General features: G+C 44.5%; 1 protein-coding gene across 2 annotated transcripts; it reads right to left on the reverse strand.

The window, feature by feature from the left end:
- Positions 1–7,060: 7,060 nt before the first annotated feature.
- Positions 7,061–15,127, reverse strand: cyp26c1 (cytochrome P450, family 26, subfamily C, polypeptide 1). Of its 2 annotated transcripts, none has more exons than XM_030441108.1 (7): positions 15,022–15,127; positions 13,983–14,345; positions 12,511–12,735; positions 11,316–11,591; positions 11,053–11,211; positions 10,517–10,909; positions 7,061–9,521 (listed from the first exon to the last, which is right to left on the reverse strand). In XM_030441108.1, the coding sequence occupies exons 2-7, from the start codon at positions 14,187–14,189 to the stop codon at positions 9,177–9,179; spliced, it is 1,605 nt and encodes a 534-aa protein (XP_030296968.1). In that variant the 5' UTR covers positions 14,190–14,345; positions 15,022–15,127; the 3' UTR covers positions 7,061–9,176. The 2 variants fall into 2 exon arrangements, with proteins under 2 accessions (XP_030296968.1, XP_030296969.1); XM_030441109.1 differs by lacking the exon at positions 15,022–15,127 and adding an exon at positions 14,489–14,536.
- Positions 15,128–19,466: the final 4,339 nt, after the last annotated feature.

Here is a 19,466-nt window from a genome sequence, read left to right on the forward strand (position 1 = left end):
CCAAAGTGTCCAAAGTGAACGCTGGGTTTTGCCTTCCTGTGTCTGGCCTTGTTTCTGTCTGTCTCTGAACTCTGCAGGCGGTTTTTAGCTCGTCCTCCTCCAGGCTGACGGCTGGAATGCTGACATAACAGATGTTGTCTGACAAAACCAATAATTATCTGCTGTACGGCTGTATGTCCATACCCACTCTTCCTCCTCCCTCTCCACATCCTCCTCCACCTCCTCCGACTGCTTCGCCATCTATGTTTCCTCCAGCTGGTCTGTGACTCGGCTGCACCGTCTGACATTTACCCTGCATGTTTAAATTCCAGCTAAAGCTTCTGCGAGTTGGTTCACCGAAATACCTCCATAACGTATCACTTCCTTCTCGAGGTATTTAGTCGCAGGCTTGCTTTTTTCTTTTATTCAGCAGAGTTTAAAGATATCTATCCAATCAGCATCGAAAATGTCAATGTCTCTCCAGAAACTGTGACTGTGAATAATCCAAATCCTAGTTTTCATAGGGACTATTTCTTTGACACAAGAAGTCATGAAATTGATTAAATACCATCTTTACAAGGCTAAACTCTGAGGAAATGAACTGGGTATGAATGATGTAACACTTAAGCTTTCTGTGCCACTTCCTGCTGTGACCAAACACTAACCTCGTGTCTAGACTCGGTCCAGGTGGACGACAAAGCAGAGGCAGAGGTTTCCTAAATATGAAATGTACAGGTGTGTGAGGTACCTGTAGGGGTGATAACAACCGGGGCGCAGGAACTTTGCATAAAGAACCAGAAAGTCCTTAATGGAAGATGTTGGGATGTTAAGATCTGCACCAAGGCTGCGACCAGGGTTCAAGTCTCACAACAAGCTAACCCTAAAGTTAACCAACCTTTATTTTGATAGGGCTAACTTGACCTTGAAGTTGTTTGCCTCACCTAACCATGTGTGTGCAGGTGCGGTACCAGCAGGGGGCGATAATGATGACAGCATGAATACAGTATAAAGATCCAGATGAAGATTCACTTCATTCACTTTCATCCAGAAACCCAGGGAGAAGTGAGAAGCAAGACTCAATCATCACGTGTCAACAGTAAAGCATTATTTTCAGAGAAACCATGATGTCATCCTAAACCTAGCGGAGAAGTTTTTGTTGTTTTGATGCCTTTATTCTGAAGGTGTTCGGGTATGCTGCATGTCTGTTATTGCTAATTTGATGCAGAATGAGACTGTGTGGTTTTAAATGACCTGCTGTGGAGCGACACTGGGTCAAAGACTCACAGATATCAACGGAAAACTGAAAACTGCACCGTGTACAGAAAGTCTGGCTTCACTTTTGTTGCTCTACACTTTGAAACAGTTGAAGAAAATGGAACCGACACATGTAGGAGTCGGTGTTGTGGTGTAACTTCTTGTTGCCAGCTGAACTTTGTCCATTTGGAGGAATTTGGAGGAACGAGAACCACGTCATGCCGTCTATAAACATTCCCTTATACATAAGAATATTTGACTCCATTTGGCGCTGATCCGCTTTAGTTTCAGCGCTGCATCACGTGTCACTTTCATTTCTCTCTGTGTTCGTGTCAACATCTTCGCCATGTGAACAGATTTCCCTGAAAGTCTTGTTATAAATAAACCTGACCTGCCTCTGTGAGGTGGGCGGATTGCTGTAACGCGCCGCTGGCCCGAGTCAGTTAGTTAATTTTTCTCTAAGGACCGCTCTTTTACCTCATTATAATAATTAAGTGCTCTCCCAATGACCTGAAACAGCCGTTTAGAGAAATCATTATCGATGTGTATCTTTTGTTCCTCAACCAGAACACAAGCGACACGAGTCCAGAGAGGTGAGGAGGTCACGTACAGGCGGCGTGTGAGGGGCTGAGAAATGTTGCCAAATGATTGTTTTGTTGAATTTCAAAATATATGTTTAGATTTTTTTTTTAGTAGAGAATGAATTGGAAATAAGTAGAACCCTTTTCTCTGAACTGAAAATGATGATTTTCACGTCCACATCTACTAATTTCTTTATCAAAGTAAATGCCTTCTTTGATTCGACTCTGTTTATTCATCTCAGTCGCTCTACATTTAGATTTACCTCTTTTATGGTGAACAAACTGCACGACAACAAAGCAAACAGGTGATCCACTGTGACCTACTTTCTTTCGGTGAACCTCCTTCTTGAAAGAAACACTTTGTGGCACTAATGAGCGAGTGATTGCATCTGTGACCGGCCGCTCCACAGAGATCACAGAACAGCACCAAACAAGTTCTTTGTCTTTTTTACAGCTGATCACCAAAAAGAAAAACACACACAAGTGTTTAATTCATGTGGGCGTGACTCACAACTTTTTAACAGACAACTACCACCATTATTTTTGTGTTTTTGTGATGCCTGCCAACTGGAAAACCTATTTTTCTTTTAAGAGGATACGAGGCAAAAAGTGTTGCTTCCATTATCCATAATTTAAAATCTGAGGCGATCTTAAGTTTGTACGTCTTTTAGCACCGTGGATACAGAATCTACACAACATGATGTCACTGATATCTCAGAAACACATTATTCTTACTCACTAAATAGTGAAGTTAATGGAGGTCCATCGTGTAATTGAAGCTGCGGAGTTACTTGAACACCAACAAAGTTTTCCTGAAGCTAACCAAGTAGTCTCAGTGTGTCAGCCTGTGGTGACATGAACAATATTTCTTCAATCCGACTGAAATCATTCTGATTACAGATGTTTACATAAGAAGATCAGATGTGCTTTAATCAGAATGTAACTTTATTGACACACACAAAGTGGTTTGGACCAGTGTTTTGTTCACTCTTTCTGCCTGTTAATCCAATGTTAAAGACCCACACTGTGTCTTGTGTCCTCCATGTTCGTTGGATTCCAGCTGGATTCTTCTAACAACTAATTTTCGACAACTTTTGACCATCGAGACGTTCAACAATCTTTAAATCTTTTAAGATCTCAAACATCCCGAGAGCAGCTTTGTTTTGCTCCCCTCTTGTTTCCGTTCCTTCCTGGAAGCGATGTCATTTAGGTATGAGGATGTGTTGCTCAAGGTACCCCTGTTACTATTAATAACATTAATGATCATGTACGACAGCACACGCACAAAACGGGTCATTGACGACACACAACTTGAGATTCTGTGAAGCTGTCAGCGTTTTGCAAGTTGTAGGCGAAAATGGACATCAATCTGTGGACTAAAACAGACTGAAAACACATATTCAGCAGCTAAATATTGGTTACTTTGGATGGATGATTCTAATTTTGCAATACGACTAAGCCAGTGAAAATTTCTGGCAGAGTTGATCTGCTTGCTCAGGATGAATGAACTGCTGGTGGTGCTCCACAGCTGCCAGGGTTTAATTTCAGTCCATTTTATTCCCGAAGTCACACAATGAAGCCTGAAAGGTCCCTGACACTGACTCAGCACATAAATGGCAATGTAAACTTTCAATTACAAGCACGAGAAAGAAAAACCACCGAGATTGCAGCGTTGTGGTTTTTCCTGTGACAGCGGCAGCGATGAAAATAAACTTTAAGAAAACACAAGCTGGAGGTAAAATATCTGGACACACACGCACCGGCTGGCCGGGGAACTGATGCAGGCCACCGAACGCTTTATCCAAGTCACCATCTGACCCCGTTCTCTCCCTCATTTTGCAAATTGGTGTCTCTTATCGTGCCCAAGAACTGCCTTTGAACCAGAAAACAAGCAAATAGGAGGAGGAGGCAGGAGAGCTGTGCAGTGGAAAGGTTTTTATAGCTCAGAGAGGGAGAAAAAATAGATTTTATGGGACGGATAAAGAGAAACGTTGTGAATCACCATCTGTTTTGGGATGTTTTCTTTAGTTTTCATTCACAAGTGACAATGAACAAAGAAAACTTTTATTCCACTTCAGTTTGACTCAGTTTGGGTTTCTTGTCATTTTGTCAGTGTTACATTTTGGTGATTATATCCTCGTGTGTGAGGTTTCATGCTCCTCACCTGAGACGCATTAATGAATCACTCACTGTGGATTTACACCTGCGTTTCCTCCTCACCTGTCTCACCTCTCCTCCGTCCACGTTAGTCTTACACTTTCTGTTTTGTTGTCTACATTTTGACTACCTTTGTTTTCTGGACTTTTCTCTGCCTGCCATTGTTGCTCACCTTTTATTGATTTTGTATGTTTTGTCTTGTCGCTTCATTTAAACTTGCTTTTGTTTCACAATTAACAAAACAGCAAAACAGTGCTGCAGCAGTCTTCTCCTTAACAACAGAAGTAGCTGCAGACTTGATTTAAAACGTAAAATAAACATAATAAAACATAAAATGGCTCCATACAGCTCGCCCAGAAGAATCACTGGACTGTGAAGCCTGTGTTTGGAGGACTGAACTGCAAAAAGCAAAAATAACTAAGGAAATCCAAGGCTCAATGAATGAAGTACTATGCCATTAAATGGGTTAAAAATGGTACAAAAATAAAATTAGGAATTGATTTACCAAATGCTTCGCTTCTGTATTTTATTTACCTTTTCATTTCCCCCATTTTTCCTTCCACAAACATATATGTCTATGTATTTTCTTCTGTCATTCAGAGCCAATACCTGATATGACTGAAGCAGATTTCAGCTCATTGTCATCTTTAAAAATAAATTTTCTTCTCATGTTCAGCAGAATCACTGCAGACTCAAAGCATCAGAATGAGTTTGTCGTGTGGAGCTTCACTCCGGCCTCTCCGGCCCGTAGCGGGAGCTAGCGAGTGTGTTGACCTTCATTGTTGCGTCAGTTGTATAATGCACAGCGATGACTGTTGTGTTGTCTTGTGTCGAGTTGCGACCCCTCTTTGGTTCCCATGCACCCTCCCATCAGCTGACCGGTGGCTGACCTGCACAGGCGGTGGCACCGGAGTGAACTCTGGTTCAAAACGTCGCAGCGTTCACAGTGACTGAGCGTCCATCAGATAACGACCTTGGCAGCGCTACGAGGCCCTGCAGCGGACATAATTAGACCAGGCTCTTTGTGTCCTGTTAATTTTCTGCCACATAGCTTCACCCCATTCTCTGCCTGTCAATGAAGGCGGCAGGTGGAGGCTGGAAATGCCGCGTGACCTCAGCGATGACCTCAGAAGTGGCCTCAGCGGTGACCTCAGTGGTGGCCTCACTGTCAGTTTTGCCTTTAATGAGGTCAAGATATGAAGTTGTATTGTTATCAGCTTGTTGTTTATACTGCTAAAAACACCACAGCAGCAGGCAAGAGGTCTCCACAGTGTTAATGTGTGCAGAAATCTGTTTCCAGGTCAGTTTTTGATGGATTCAGTTTCTGTGATATCGCGTTTGGCTGATAGTGTTTTAAACTCTGATTGATGCTTCTGACTGGCTTCTTCTCTATAATAGCAGTTGCTGAGACTTATGGGTATTGTAGTATTAAGAGTCAGCTGGCATACAGAGAGGACAGAGGCCAGTATGATGACAGGGACTACAGTATCTAGGTGGTCTTCTTGGAGTTAGCCTGCATGCTGCACGGCTACGAGCTAAGCTACCGCAGCTACACTGGCAGCAGCTGTTAGTTTCGAAGATTTGGTGAAAAGATACTCTTCACAGATGATTAGATATTAATATTACCATTACAACCCAAACATTTGGATGTGGGCTTCAGAACAGAACATCACCTCACTGCAGAGATCAAACTTGTTCAAATGAGAGGTGGACTCTGTGTTTACGTCAGTGATGCTTGATGCTTAAACGCAGTCGGAACTTGATGGAAAATGTTTCTTTTAAAGCCCCTGTACGGAGTTTTTAATTGGATATGCAAAAGTCTCTGGTTTCTGCTGATGTGTCTCTGTTACCTACAACAGCAAATGAGCCCATCAGCGTGAAGATACGCTATTTCTAAGTAGTCTAATTCTATACCTCTGAAAGGCCTTGGTCGGGTCGGACCACTGACGAAACGATTTACGGCAGTCAGACCGGAACTGACGACATTCAGGATGCGGCATAGCTGTTTTGTTGCTACGCTAGCCAGTGCTAACCGAGCTAAAACTTTTGTCATGGCTGATAATGAGACAAAGAAAAGAAAAAGAATTCGAACCGAAGACCAACGAAAGGCCAAGAGGGAATCCGATCGAGCTAGGGCTAAAACACGGATAAACATTGGCGATTCCTTCCAGAGATGGAGAGAGTTGCGGGGCTTGAAGGGAGGGTCGGATGCAGAATTCGCCCGATTCCTCTTAGACAGGTTTGTAAATTTGATTTCATTTATGAAATGTAATGCGGGACGTAGTTTACAGCAATACATGAATTTATGTTGTTACAACAAAGCTGGCTAACGTTACCACTAGATTAGCTTTAGATACTACACTCGTGAAAACGACAACAAACGTCTTAGATCACGCATCCATTTCAGCTGTGTGTATCAGCCCAGCCGACCTGCAACGATGCATCGGTAATATCCTCTGTCATTATAAATGATTCAGTTTCTTACTTAGAACATCACAATCACTGTGACTTTGCTGTAACGCTAGCTCTGTAGCACCGTGGGTAATATATATAGCAGGCAAATTGCAGCGCAACAGCAGCATTACTTTGTTTCACCGGCGGCATATTATATTAAGTAGAAATACAAATAGACACATTACCTCGTCCCTATGCACGCTGCAGATAGCTGCTAAAAAAAAAAAAAAAAAAAAAGTTTTCAAAGCAAGTCCCGTCGTCTTTCCGACGTTTCCAAAACAAATCTACACGCGCCAGCCAGTCTTCACGACAGTGGGCGCTAGAGCTCATGGGAAATGCAGTCTTCATTCCGGCAAAACACTACCGCTTTCGTCCAGCGGGGCCGCCAAAATCAACACTAAATGAAAAGTCTGTACAGGGGCTTTAAAGTGAAGATGCTGACTGTTTTATCATCACCACCTTGATCTCATTCACCCTGAAATAACTGTGTATATGTTTATGTTGTATGAAGCAGTTCCAACCTTCACTCTGTGTTGTATAAAGACAAATAAATCACCTTCAACATGCACATGAAATGTTATCGTCGCACGACCCCGCAGCAACGTTATCAAGATCTCTGACTTAGTTTAAACACATTGAACAACAACAAACCATGTTTATCATCTTCTAATTTACTCTTTACATCAACTGTACAGCAGCTACATCTGATACACTCAGCGAATGCATTGACAGGACAAATATATACAGACTCCTTAAAGCGGAGAAAGTGCTATCTCCTTCCACGAATCCATCCGTACGTAAGATTTCACAGCGCGTCTATTAGGCTTCAAGACCGACACAGAAACAGTCCTAAAATTAGACCATTCATAATAAAAATAACAATAATAACAATAATAATAATAATAATAACGTTACTTTCAATATATGCTGCTCTAAACAATGAAGGATTTCTATGTTCTAGCAGTGAAACAAGGTTTGATGGACAGTCCTTTACATTACAGGTTAGTGTCTCTATCTATTTATAATTACAGAAAGTATTGTTACAGAACGAGTAAAAGTTCAATAGAAATTATACATCTGCATTTTAAATACAGCTTATTCAGAATGCTACTTCATTTGATACACACATGATAGCACTGCCAACGATATATATATTACATTCATATTTAAAAACAAAGCAGAACCATTTGAGTGAAGACTTGATGTCCCGTGTGTCAAAACCAAGTGCAAGGTCCATCAGTTCAAAACATCCAGACGACCTGGATGTGGTTCCGGACTCTCCCGCGGCCCACGTGGGTCCTGAAGTATCTTCCAAAAGGGTTCAAATATTAGTCCACTGCAGATGGCTGAATGTCTGGCTCGAGTTGGGTTCTGATGAGAACTGTCACAGTTTTTTCTTTTTTTTTTAGATTGAATGAATCTTTCTGTTGCTCCACAGAGCGAGCAGGCATCCAGTGCCTTGCTCACAGGCTGCTCAGAAAGACGAGCCCTGGCTGGAAGACATAGATAAAGACAACTGAAGGACTGAAGAAGAAGAGCACACAGGATTGGTTTCCAGGACTGTTCATCTGGAAGAGTTTTACCAAATTGCCATCTTTGAATCTTAAAACTCCTTCAGTCATTATCTTCTCACCCTCACTCTTACATCAGCTCAGGCGACGTTTCGTAGTCTACAAAACATTTCTGGAGTTGCAGCATTCTCCTAAACAACTGAAGACGCTGGAGACGTGTTTTAAAACGGACCAAACTACCATAAAATCATCTGTTGTAATCTAAGTCTCCACAACCCAGAGATCCCAAACTGATCTGACGCCGTCACCCCCTTCAGACTGGACAGGCACCAACACCTTTATATCAGCAGCTGCTGTGAAGATTTTAAAAAAAGGTTGTAAATCACGTCTTTTGAAATCATTTTGGGATCTATGGGTTTGTGGAAACCTGGATTATGTTTGTATTAAAATTATCCTGCCACTTCAGTTTTGCTGTGAATTTCCAGAAATGTTTTGTGGACTACGACACTTCACTGCGGCTCATTAAACAGTGACTGAAGTGAAATACAGCAAAGCCAACTCATGTGAGTCTTGGATGTGTCGTGTTGGTGCAGGACACCAAACTGTCGCCTGTAAACCGAGTGTGTATCACAGCAAACTGGTGCGAACCATCACTGGCAGTTTGGAGTTGCATGTTTGTCTTGGAAACCAAGAAACTGAAGCTAAGACGACTTATTAGAAAGACTTTTTGATGTGATGATGATTTCAGTAAACTGAACTCGGGGTGTGTTCAGTAGGCACTTGTTGTAGCTCATTTCACTGATGCAGAACGAGTGTGTTTCAGTCAACCTAACCCACCCTGAAGAGAAACCTTCTGTTCGTGAGGTGAACATGCATTCCGTTCAGCAGCAGCACGGAAACCCAGAACTTCTGTTTGAGATGAGCAGAGAGAAAGCTGCAGGCGATTCTCACACACACAGAAACATTAATAACTTAAACATGGAAAGAAAAGTTGTGAAAAGATTTGTAAAACAAATGCAGGTGAGCACGGCAGGTACTTGTGCTACAACAGAGTGGTTTGCTATCAGTCTGGACCACACCAATGAAGAGATGATGATCGGCACCCCGTCTTCAGGTCCAAAGCGGGTCTGAACTGCACCATCAGGCCCAGCCGGGTGGTTCTGTCTCCTAGTTCTTCCAGGAGCACACTGAAGGTTAACATGCCTCCTGGGTGAGTCTTTCGGAAAAGTCTGTACAGTATCTAAAGCGGGTAGTTGTATGAGAAGTGGGCATGAAGCCCGTTCACCGGGTGCACTATCGGGACCGTCTGCATCTTGGGAAAGTTCTCAGTGGCCAGAGTCCATTTGCAAGTCCCGATCAGCTCCACAGCCAGAGTCTTTAGGATGATCTGTGCGAGTTCTTTCCCTACGCAGCTCCGCACGCCGCCGCCGAACGGAACGTAGCTGAACCGAGACGACCGACTCTCCTCCCTGTCTGGGCCGAACCGATCTGGGTCGAACAGCTCCGGGCTCTGGAAGACCGCTGCGGTCTCATGAGTGTCCCGGATGCTGTACATCACACTCCAGCCTTTGGGGATCTGGTAGCCCTGTGAGATGAGGACAGAAATCAGATAAATACGACTGGACTGAAAGTGACGATTTAGGAAACATGCAGATTATCAGTTTAACAGTCAGATGATTTTTATTACTTGTAAAACTTTTTCTCGTTTGTTTTTCAGCTCCATGTTTTCATTCAGTCGTCTGTTAATCCAGAACTCGTTATGACCTAATTCCAATTATTTCTGCAGAGTTGGGATTCCTTGTTCAGGCTTTCAGGAAGACGCACTTGAATGAACAGGAATAATTACATTTTCAATACTGCAATTACTTCTCAGCTATAGGAGTTTACAACCCTGAGAGAGAGAGAGAGGCGCATAAATGGCGTCATGTGCATTACAATGGCATTCTGGGAATTTCTTTCCATTCGCTTAAAGCTCAATCAGCCCTTCGCAAGGAACTGGGTAAATTGGGGGCACGCTGAGGGCAGGGAGGGGGCATTTAAGGACGAGGGATGCAGGCATGTACGGGCAGTTTCTCAGCAAAAGCCCTCACAACCCTATATGAGGGTTTTTGTCTGGCAAGGCAACGAATGGACTGAAGCGAAATGGAAGCGAGATTTAGTTTCGCCAGCCTGACGATTTTTGCAGATTAAAAATCCAAATTTCACGTGAACTTTTCTGTTTCTATTTCGATGCATGTTGAAAGGTTTTTGGGATGTTTTTTGCAGTTAAATTGTGATTAAAGTTGCACGCCCGCCACCTCACCTTACATTACATTAAACTTTGAATAAAACTTTCACACCATGTTTCCAAGAGAAGGTGCAAGGAGTTGTTAGAATTGTCTTTTATTTATCTAAAAACCAGTAGAATTGTTGTACTTGTTTCTGTGTTCTGTTCTGTAGATTTCACCCTGCATGTTGTAAGTAGCTTTGGGAATAAAAGCTTAGATTTCAGTTATGTTGTAGCTGAAGGAAACATGTGACGTCCTCTGTCCTTTATCACAGGGAAAAGAAAACATTTGAAGGGTAGAGACTTGAACTTACATCTAATTCGAACGTCTGCAGGGCCGTCCGGTAACCTCCGGAGACCGGCGGCAGGAAGCGGAGCACCTCTTTGACGACGCAGTCGACGTAGCGGAGCTGGCTCAGCTTGTCCAGGCTCAGATACGGTACATGAGACTGGGACTGTGGGAAGCCATCGCCGTGGTTCTGGAGACAGCCTCCGTTCAGCAGGCAGCTTGTCTCGGTGTCGGCAGCGCCCTCCTTCTCCGTGGTGACGCTGAACGGGCTGTTGGACTCGTGGCCGAGGCCCTCGGCCTCCAGCTCGACTCTGGCCCTCTCCACCACCGCTGGATGGCGAAGGAGCTGCAGAACCAGCGATGTGGAGGCGCTGGCTGTGGTGGAGTGAGCGGCGAAGATCAGCTCTACTGCTGTTTCCTGCAGATGGAATGATACGTCATTTTACTTGATATTCAGTGTGAAGTCTCGTGTGTCTGTATCTTAGTTTGTGCAGTCTGATCCCATCACAACTAGAATCCTTATTTCTGAGTCTGAGTCATATCGTCACGTCACTCTGGTACCTTGAGCTCCTGGATGCTCAGCTCGTGGCCGTGCTCCTTGGAACTGGACAGCATGTAGTCGAAGGCATCGTGGTATTCGTCCTCCACCTGCTGCCGCTCCATCTTCTCCTCTATGATCTTCTCCATGTTGGCGTGAAGGATTTCTCTGGCTTTGATCCCCTGGACACAGAACCAAATGTCAACACAGCCGGCGAAAATGAAAATGAATTTCTGAAAGTTTGTTTCACAGCCATGAATAAACTGGCTTCATCGTGATCTCTCACCTTGCGGAGGCCGCTGAGCGGAGCGTCGATGGGCAGCGAGAACAGGTTGTTCATCAGCTGCTCGAAGATTTGCGCCAGGTAAACTATCCGCTCCTCCTCCATCTGCAGGCCGAGCAGGACCTTGATGGCGATACGGAACGTCAGCGACCTGGCGGCGCTGTAAACATCGATGGCGCCCGGCTCTGAGCACCACTTGGCGATTTCAGACTTGACGACGTCCTGCAGCCGGGGCAGGTAGGACTCCAGAGCCCCCCGGCTAAACACTTTGGCCAGGATCTTGAAAGGATTAAGGAAACAAAGAGAGAGGAGTCATAAAAAGTTATAACCTTGTACACAACAGTCAACACCTCTCAGTACTAAAGAGGAGGACAGGGTGGGGCGGCTGAGGATGTCGAAGATACAGGAGATAAGACGGGACGAGGTGGAGAGGATGGAACAGAGCGACAGGGTGTGTCTCCATCTTTGACAGCGATTAGCAGACGGGCTGTATGGAGAGGTAATGCTTTTTGTGTTGCGTTGCTGTTTGAAAAGAAATGTTTTGTCATTCAGAATTTTCATCCACATGGAGGTGGAGGCGACGGTGGTTGAGTTACAGACGAGAAGTGACTTTGAGACTGTTCATTTTCAAGGAAGCCTTGCGACGAGGGTTTGTGGCGACCAAAACAGGATTTTAAGTAAAGAAACATGATTTTTTCTTCATGAAGTGGATTTAGTGTCTGAATCTAACCAGAGCAGAAGCATCAGCATTTTCAAAACGTAGAATTTAATCTAAACAAACTTCCAACAGAAAGAATTCTTGTTTGCAGAAATATCTATTTGGGCTGCATCTGAATGATAACTATTTAACTTTCCTCCATCTTGCCTCCACGTACGCGTAAAAAAACAATCCGATTATAGCAAAACCTACAACGCCCACAGCATCCCCCTGACCTTTACTTAATAATCGGTCTGTTCGAGACAGGGCCCGGCTCGTTGAACTCAGATCCAAGTCTGGAACTAAACGCTGCTGATGATCAAACACGGATCAATAATCTCTTGCTGCAGTTCCTGTTTCCCTCCTCAGTTGTGTTCGTGTAATGTTTGTAACCCTAAATCATTTTGACCTGCTTGAAAACAGACAAGCCAAATAAAAGTGGAGAGCAGAACCAGCTTCAGTCTGAACTCCATCGTGCACCATCCGCTGACCGTTTCCTACCTTTCTCTTCTTCTTGTGCAGATCTCCGATGGAGTTGACCAGCGTGTTGGGTCCCAGGATGATGCGGGTGCTCTGGGGCCACTGTGTGCACACCAGGCTGTGCTCGCCCAGAAGGATCTTGCGGATGTTTTCGGCCCCCGTCACCCTGATGACGGGTTTCCCCAGCAGGTGGGTCTTAAAGACGTTGCCGTGGCGCTCTCTGCGCGAGATGTGAAAGTTGGAACCCTGAGCAGCGGAGAGAAGAAGAAGAAACCTGGATTAGACGTTTCATATCACGCTCACAGTAAATGTTTATGACCTTACTTTTAAATCAGGAGATGGAGGAGCTGCTGAGTCAGAGACAACAGCTCCAGACTCTGAGCTTCGAAACTTAGGAGAACCGTGATGTTTTCCTGAACCTAACAGGAGCCCGAGCGCAGCGTCGACACAATGTGAAACTGAACCCAACTTTTCAACACATCTCTGGTTTCTTGGGTTGAATTCCAACATTTTTAAATCACCACTCCAGATTTCACTTCACCATCGAGTTTGTTTGGTTGCTAGTTTGCAGGAAAACTCAAATCCAGGAGTTCATCAGATTCTCTATTTTCACTGCAGCTTCTATTTAAATTACAAAAAAGAAACAACTAGTATCTCCACGATTAGAACCTAATCGACATGTGGGTAAACTGATATTTGCCTCTGACATATTGATCAGTGTGAGAAGTCAGGCAGAAGTTTATCATTTATTTCATTATTAGAGTGTGAAATATTCTGCCTCTGTGTCTGAAGTGTTTGAAAACAACATTTGAGGGATCATTTTAAACAATATGTGTGAATATCTGCCTCAAAATCAATGGATGATTGCGTCCACATACTTCTGGCCACATTGAAGATGATCTGTCAGCTTCTCTCTGCCTGATTTTACTCTTTAGAAACATGAAGTCGAAATGAACAAGAAGGTGAAACTGAGAGGAGGATCGCGCCGCGTGCAGCAGCGAGCCGCGGAGTGGAGGATGGATGGATGTGTGGAGGGAGAGAAAGAGAGAGATGAAGGGATGAGAGAGCGCATTCCTCTCTGCTGCAGAGACAGACGGGGAGGGAGAGCTGGAAGAATTGAACAGAAAACGTCTGTTTTTGCTCCGCAAGAAGGAATTACGCACCGAGCATCAAGTCCGCACACGCCGCATCAGCAGCGGAACAACCCGCGCAAGAATCCGCGGAGCTGCTCGGAGCTTCCCGCGTTTAGACACATCATCGATAATCTGATTATTAACACATCCTGCAGCGTGTGAAGCCTTTCATTAACACACCTGCAGGAGAATCTGATAAAAACCCACAAGTGACGTGAAGAGAATCACACACACACACACAGAGACACACACAGAGACACACACACACACATACACACGTGTGCGCACCGGGCTAACCTATATTTTGGACAAGCTTGTAAAAAGTCGAAGCTACAGGAGCCCAGACGGGTCAACTCTCACCTGGAACAGCCAGTGGAACGTCTCCCCGACCAGCGGCCAGCCCATGGAGCCCCTCGGCAGCGGCAGGCTGCTCTCTTTGTCCCGGGTCAGGCTCCAGCGGAGGCTCCACAGCTGCCGGGTCAGCGCCAGCAGCAGGAGCGCGGACAGGACCGAGGTGAGCGCGGTGGCCAGGGCCGACAGCACTCCGAACTGGGCCAGGGGTAACATCTCCTCCGAGCCGGTCCGCTTCCCAGCATCCACCTGTGTCTGTGCGTAAAGGCGCGTGTGTCCCCGTTCAAAACTCTGTCGCGTAAATCTCCTCCAGCCAGTTTCTCCTCCTGCTGCTTCTCTTCTTCTTCTTCTTCTTCTCTCCTGTAATAAACTCTGTCACAAACAGATAAAGGTGTTAGCTCGGGTTTACCTGCAGCCCCACAGAACAATGAACCCAGAGTGTCTCTGCAGGCAGCCGCGCGTTTTACAGCTCGTTAGAGAAAAATCAAACTGACTGGACCTTCACTCAGACTCACTGCGCTGTGATGCACTTGTTGAATGATTTTATTGCAGTTTGCTTTCTCCTCCTTCCACTAATCAGAGATTAAAGTCCGTGTTTTGATGGACGCAGGAGAGTTCCAGTCATCAGACCGGATGGATGCGCCTCACACACTCCCTCACACTGTCTGAGCTCCAGGAGAAACTCTCCTGTGAGGAAACTCCCCTTCATTCCGCTGCTCCTCCAACATGAGGAGTAGCTGTCAACTATTCCAAATAGTTTTACAGGTTTACATGCGCCGGCTTGTCTATTAGGTTATGCGCCTTTATAGGTACAGTTCAGGGGGCTCAGTCGCCCCCCGGGCGGCCCGAGGTTTATAGAGCAATGGCAATAAATCAGCTTTTAAAAACACACACAGAAGAAGAAAGGAGGATTTGAATACAGTGGGCTGCAGTGTGGAGCGGATTAACAGCAGTAAACTCGAGGTGAGCGCAGAGAAGTGAAATAAAGACTTCAGCAGCTCGTTCTCTAAGTTTTCTCTCCGCACCGAGACTCGAACCGCGGACTCACCTCCAGCCAGCCTCCCGACGAGCGCCGCGGACAATCCGTGTGCGTTAAAAGCAAAGTTTCCTCTCTCTGTTCTTCTTCTTCTCCTCCTCCTCCGTCAGACCGGTGCCTGTTCCTCCACACTGAGCGGGGCCGCGGGGGGTTTTATAGAAGAGGCTGCTCGGCGTGATCCACCTTCAGCGGATGACGTTGGTCTGAATATGTTAAAGAGGCTCGATCACTCACGGTGGAGAGAGGAGAGGAGTTTAGAGACGGAAAAAAAGTTTGGAGATCAGAGTAGTGTGTGTGTGTGTGTGTGTGTGTGTGTGTGTGTGTGTGTGTGTGTGTGCAGGTAGCCAATCAGCCTGGAGACGTTTCAGAGTTTGGCGCACGTTTGAGGAGCGAGTTCACCGCATCCAGAGTGTCTGCAGGCGGCCTGCGAGTCCCGGAGGAGACCGGGAGGAGCAGAAACCCGCGCGGACCGGATCCGGATTTTAAATTAGCAGCTTTATTTAATTACATTTTCAAAGTGTTGCACCTCATCAATTTAGATTTTAGATTTCCAGCGAATATTTTAAACATTTTCTACAGTTTTTTTAAAAAGTCTTCTCTGTTTTTCAGTGACGCGCTGGAACAGAAAACGAAGGTTTTTTTTATCCCCTGTTCAATAAAATAAGCTTGTTGGAAATCAGGAGAGTCAAAAACAAATTGAAACTACTTTTGGGTAATTAAAATATGTTTAGCTTTTCTCCTCTGAAGCTTCCCGAGAACAAAAATCCACAGGAGATGGATTTTACGCACAGCCAGAGGCCCGTCTGTGCGTAAAGTTCTTTAATTTTAAAATACTGTTTTCAGGTTTTTTACCCAACAAGCCTCCGAGGTGTTCTTTTATTTTCTCCACTCTGTCGGTTCTGGCTGCAGGAGCGGTGAAGATAAGTGGAAGCCTAATTTCTCGGCTGTCTGCGCTCCGTGTTGTGGCTGAGGAGGTGACTCATGGATTTTTGGCCTTTTGTCAGATTCCGCAGCGTTTTTTGTCAGCTCGCAAACAAAAAGCGTCAATTAACATACTTTGAGTTCTGACACTTTCAGTTTGTTGTTGATGTTTTTGCTGAGAGTTCGGACACCAGAGCGAAACTTCCAGCTGTTCTCTGTGTGTTTAATCGGCTGCAGAGCGCGTTGGAGACTGTTGAGTTTCACACCTTCAGTTAAAAACAGGATTTGTGTGGCAGCAGGAGAAAACACTCAGCTGCAGGAGCTCATTTCTGCGCGTTTATCAATTAAAGTAATTAAAATGAATCACGGTTGTTTCCTGAGGACGCTGCAGATGTGATGAAGGTCCAACACGAACTCACTGTACGTCATTAAATGTAACATTTCACACGTCTAACAACAGTCCAGATATAAAAATATACATTTTATAATTTAGAAATAATCAAAATAACTCTCCGGAACAACTCTCACATGTTTGTATCCACGTATTTTAATTCTTGCACCATTTTCTGTTTCTTTGCTTCTTCATGTTTGATCTTTTATAATTAAAAAAAGTTAAATATTATATTCTCAGTCATAAATCTGCAGCTGACAGTCAGCAGCTCTGAGCTGTGAGGGAATCTCCCCAAAGATCACAAAGATCACACCAGATAAGAAAAATGATCTCGCAGCAGCTTTATGTCACAGAGACGCTCTTAAATGAAGATGGAAGGAAATTATATGTATTTATTTTTAATTTGATATCCAAAAAACACCCTCACAGAGCCAAGAATGATGATTAATGTAGCTTAATTTAATTTTCGGGGGCGAGATGTGAAGAGAACAATGTGACAAACAGAGAGAGGAAATACATGAAAACACTTCTTTATTTACTGTCTTGGCAACATTTGGTGTCAGTGTTGTGTGAAGATGTCCAACTTCTACTTCTGTCTTGTAATTTACAGTCGGTCCATCACCCCTCTCCGGGTCAGAACCGACAGTATAAACCCTTCAGATTAGTGTCAGTACCTTTGAGTTGTGGGCAGAAACAGTCCATCTCTGTTACAGACGGAGCACCAATGTTCAGAGGACGATGCAAATATAATTATTTTATCATCATTATTGTTATGATTTATGTTTCTCACCTGACTTTTAAAGAGTTTGATTGACAACTTGTGATGAACTGAAGATGTTTGTGTGTTTGTGCCAACAGGTTTCTCCTCTTTGATGTGAGCATGATTAATATCTGAGAAATTAATTAGATTTTCTGTTCACTCAGTCTGATCGTCCTCCGTCAAAACAAGCGTGAAAAACATCAGAAATCATCAGAAGTTTCAGTCAAATCATCTGAAATTAACAGATTTTAGCTGCAGAGGTGGAAAGAAACTGAGTGAACTCTTTACTGAACTCCACTGGAGCTTTTTGCTGTCATGTCGGTGGCGACAGAACAAATTTTTAACCCAAAACATGATTCTTCTCCTGATTTTTCAGTTCCTTTAACTAGTTTAAGGTGTTTTGCACATCTCCAACATTTATTCTGGCTCCTGGCTGAAGTTTAATGTGTCAGATTGTCACTGAAGAGGAGTTTTAATTTGTCATCAGATAAATTCACATCTTAAAATTAAATTAAATTGAAGGAATCTTCTGACGTTCAGGCACTCACACACACACTCCCTGAAACGCACTTCCTGTCCTGTCGTCCCATCACACCGTGCCGCTCTGCTCCGGACACTTAAAGGGCCATTCTGCTAATCCTAATCCTGAGCTTTTAAAAGCTTCTGTAATGGAGATCTTCCTCCTGCGACGCCCTCGGGGAGCCGGCCGGTTATTCTGCAGATCACATCTCTGATTTCAGCCGCAGACGCTGTGGAGACGACCGTCACCCAAAATAACATTAAATCTGATTCATTTAGCTTCAAACAGAAATGATGGTGTGTCAAGATTTAGATGCAGGTGATCTGAATGTTTTTATGTGTTTATTTAACATATTCAGACTCACTCGGTCGTCTGATTTACAGATAAATAAAGATGAGGATAACATACGATCCTGCAAATCATATGCTGGATCTTTTCCTCACACTCACCGGCTGGTGTTTGTGTCTAAACTGAAGCAGATGACTTCAGACTTGATGAGCATGTTTGCAGAAACACCAACACTGATTCTGGAGATGGAGCACATTTCAGAAAACCACAAACATGTTGAAGGTTTGATGGAGAAACTTTCTGTCGGTCCAGTTTTTAATCTTACGTCGTGACGACTTTGTGCTTCGTCTCTGCTGAGGTTCAGGCCCGAGAACCACGAGGTCACAGAGAGAAGAAGATCACGTTCTGGCTTAAATACCTTAAATACGGCTGGAAGGTGTCTCGTTAAAAAACATCCAGTGGTTTCATGCTTCCAAATGTTGAGTAGCTGTCCTGAACACTGGTCTGTGGCTTCACAGAGTGAGATGAGACCTGCAAGGTAGAAAAACGTCAATAACACAATTACATACGACATTTGTAGTTTGCAGAAACATTAACAACATTTAATCTGATGTGTATCTGATCTCACAGTTAGGAGGCGAAGACTCGGTTATGACAGACAGAACAGACACACACACACACACACACACACACACACACACACACACACACACACAGACACACACACACACACACACACACACACACACACACACAGACACTATCGCAGCAGAGGAGGAGGCGTGTAGGAGCATGCTGGACACACACTAAAAATCAAGAGGCACGTGCACATCTCGATAACACACACACACACACACACGTACACACAGACAACACACGTGCAAACATCACGTCTTGTTTGGTTTGTAATCACATTACTTAATTACCGTCTGAAGTATTAATGACAGCTGCGAGTTCGACCGGTGAGTCAGAACTGAGGACCAATCCACTAAAACAACAATCTGAACGCACGTCCTCAAGACGAGCTGCGCCAAAACTCAGGTGTGTGAAGATGTCGGCCATCTTATCAGGCTGCAGATCAGCCAGTGTGTGTGTGTGTGTGTGTGTCTGTGTGTGTGTGTGTGTGTGTGTGTGTGTGTGTGTGTGTCTGTGTGTGTGTGTGTGTGTGTGTGTGTGTGTGTGTCTGTGTGTGTGTGTGTGTGTGTGCAGAGAGTAGAAAGTGCTGTAATGTAAACACTGGATGAACTGTGGCTGCTGTCAGCCCGGGGCAGCAGCACTGACAGTCTGAAGGCTTCACTTTGATCAGAGTCCTGCTGAGTACGTGTGTGTGTGTGTGTGTGTAGGTGTGTGTGTGTGTGTGTGTGTGTGTGTGTGTGTGTGTGTGTGTGTGTGTGTGTGCGCATGTGTGTGTGTTTACAAATGTGGACGTGAAGTGTTCCTGTGTGTATTTGTGACCCTTGAATTTTGAAGCCATAGTGTGAATGTCCTTAATGTTTTGTGAGTGTGTGCGTGTGTGTGCGTGTGTGTGTGTGTGTGTGTGTGTGTGTGTGTGTGTGTGTGTGATTAGCGTAGCTGCA

This window comes from Sparus aurata, chromosome 15 (genome assembly GCF_900880675.1).
Source record: "Sparus aurata chromosome 15, fSpaAur1.1, whole genome shotgun sequence".
Lineage (NCBI taxonomy): Eukaryota > Metazoa > Chordata > Actinopteri > Spariformes > Sparidae > Sparus > Sparus aurata.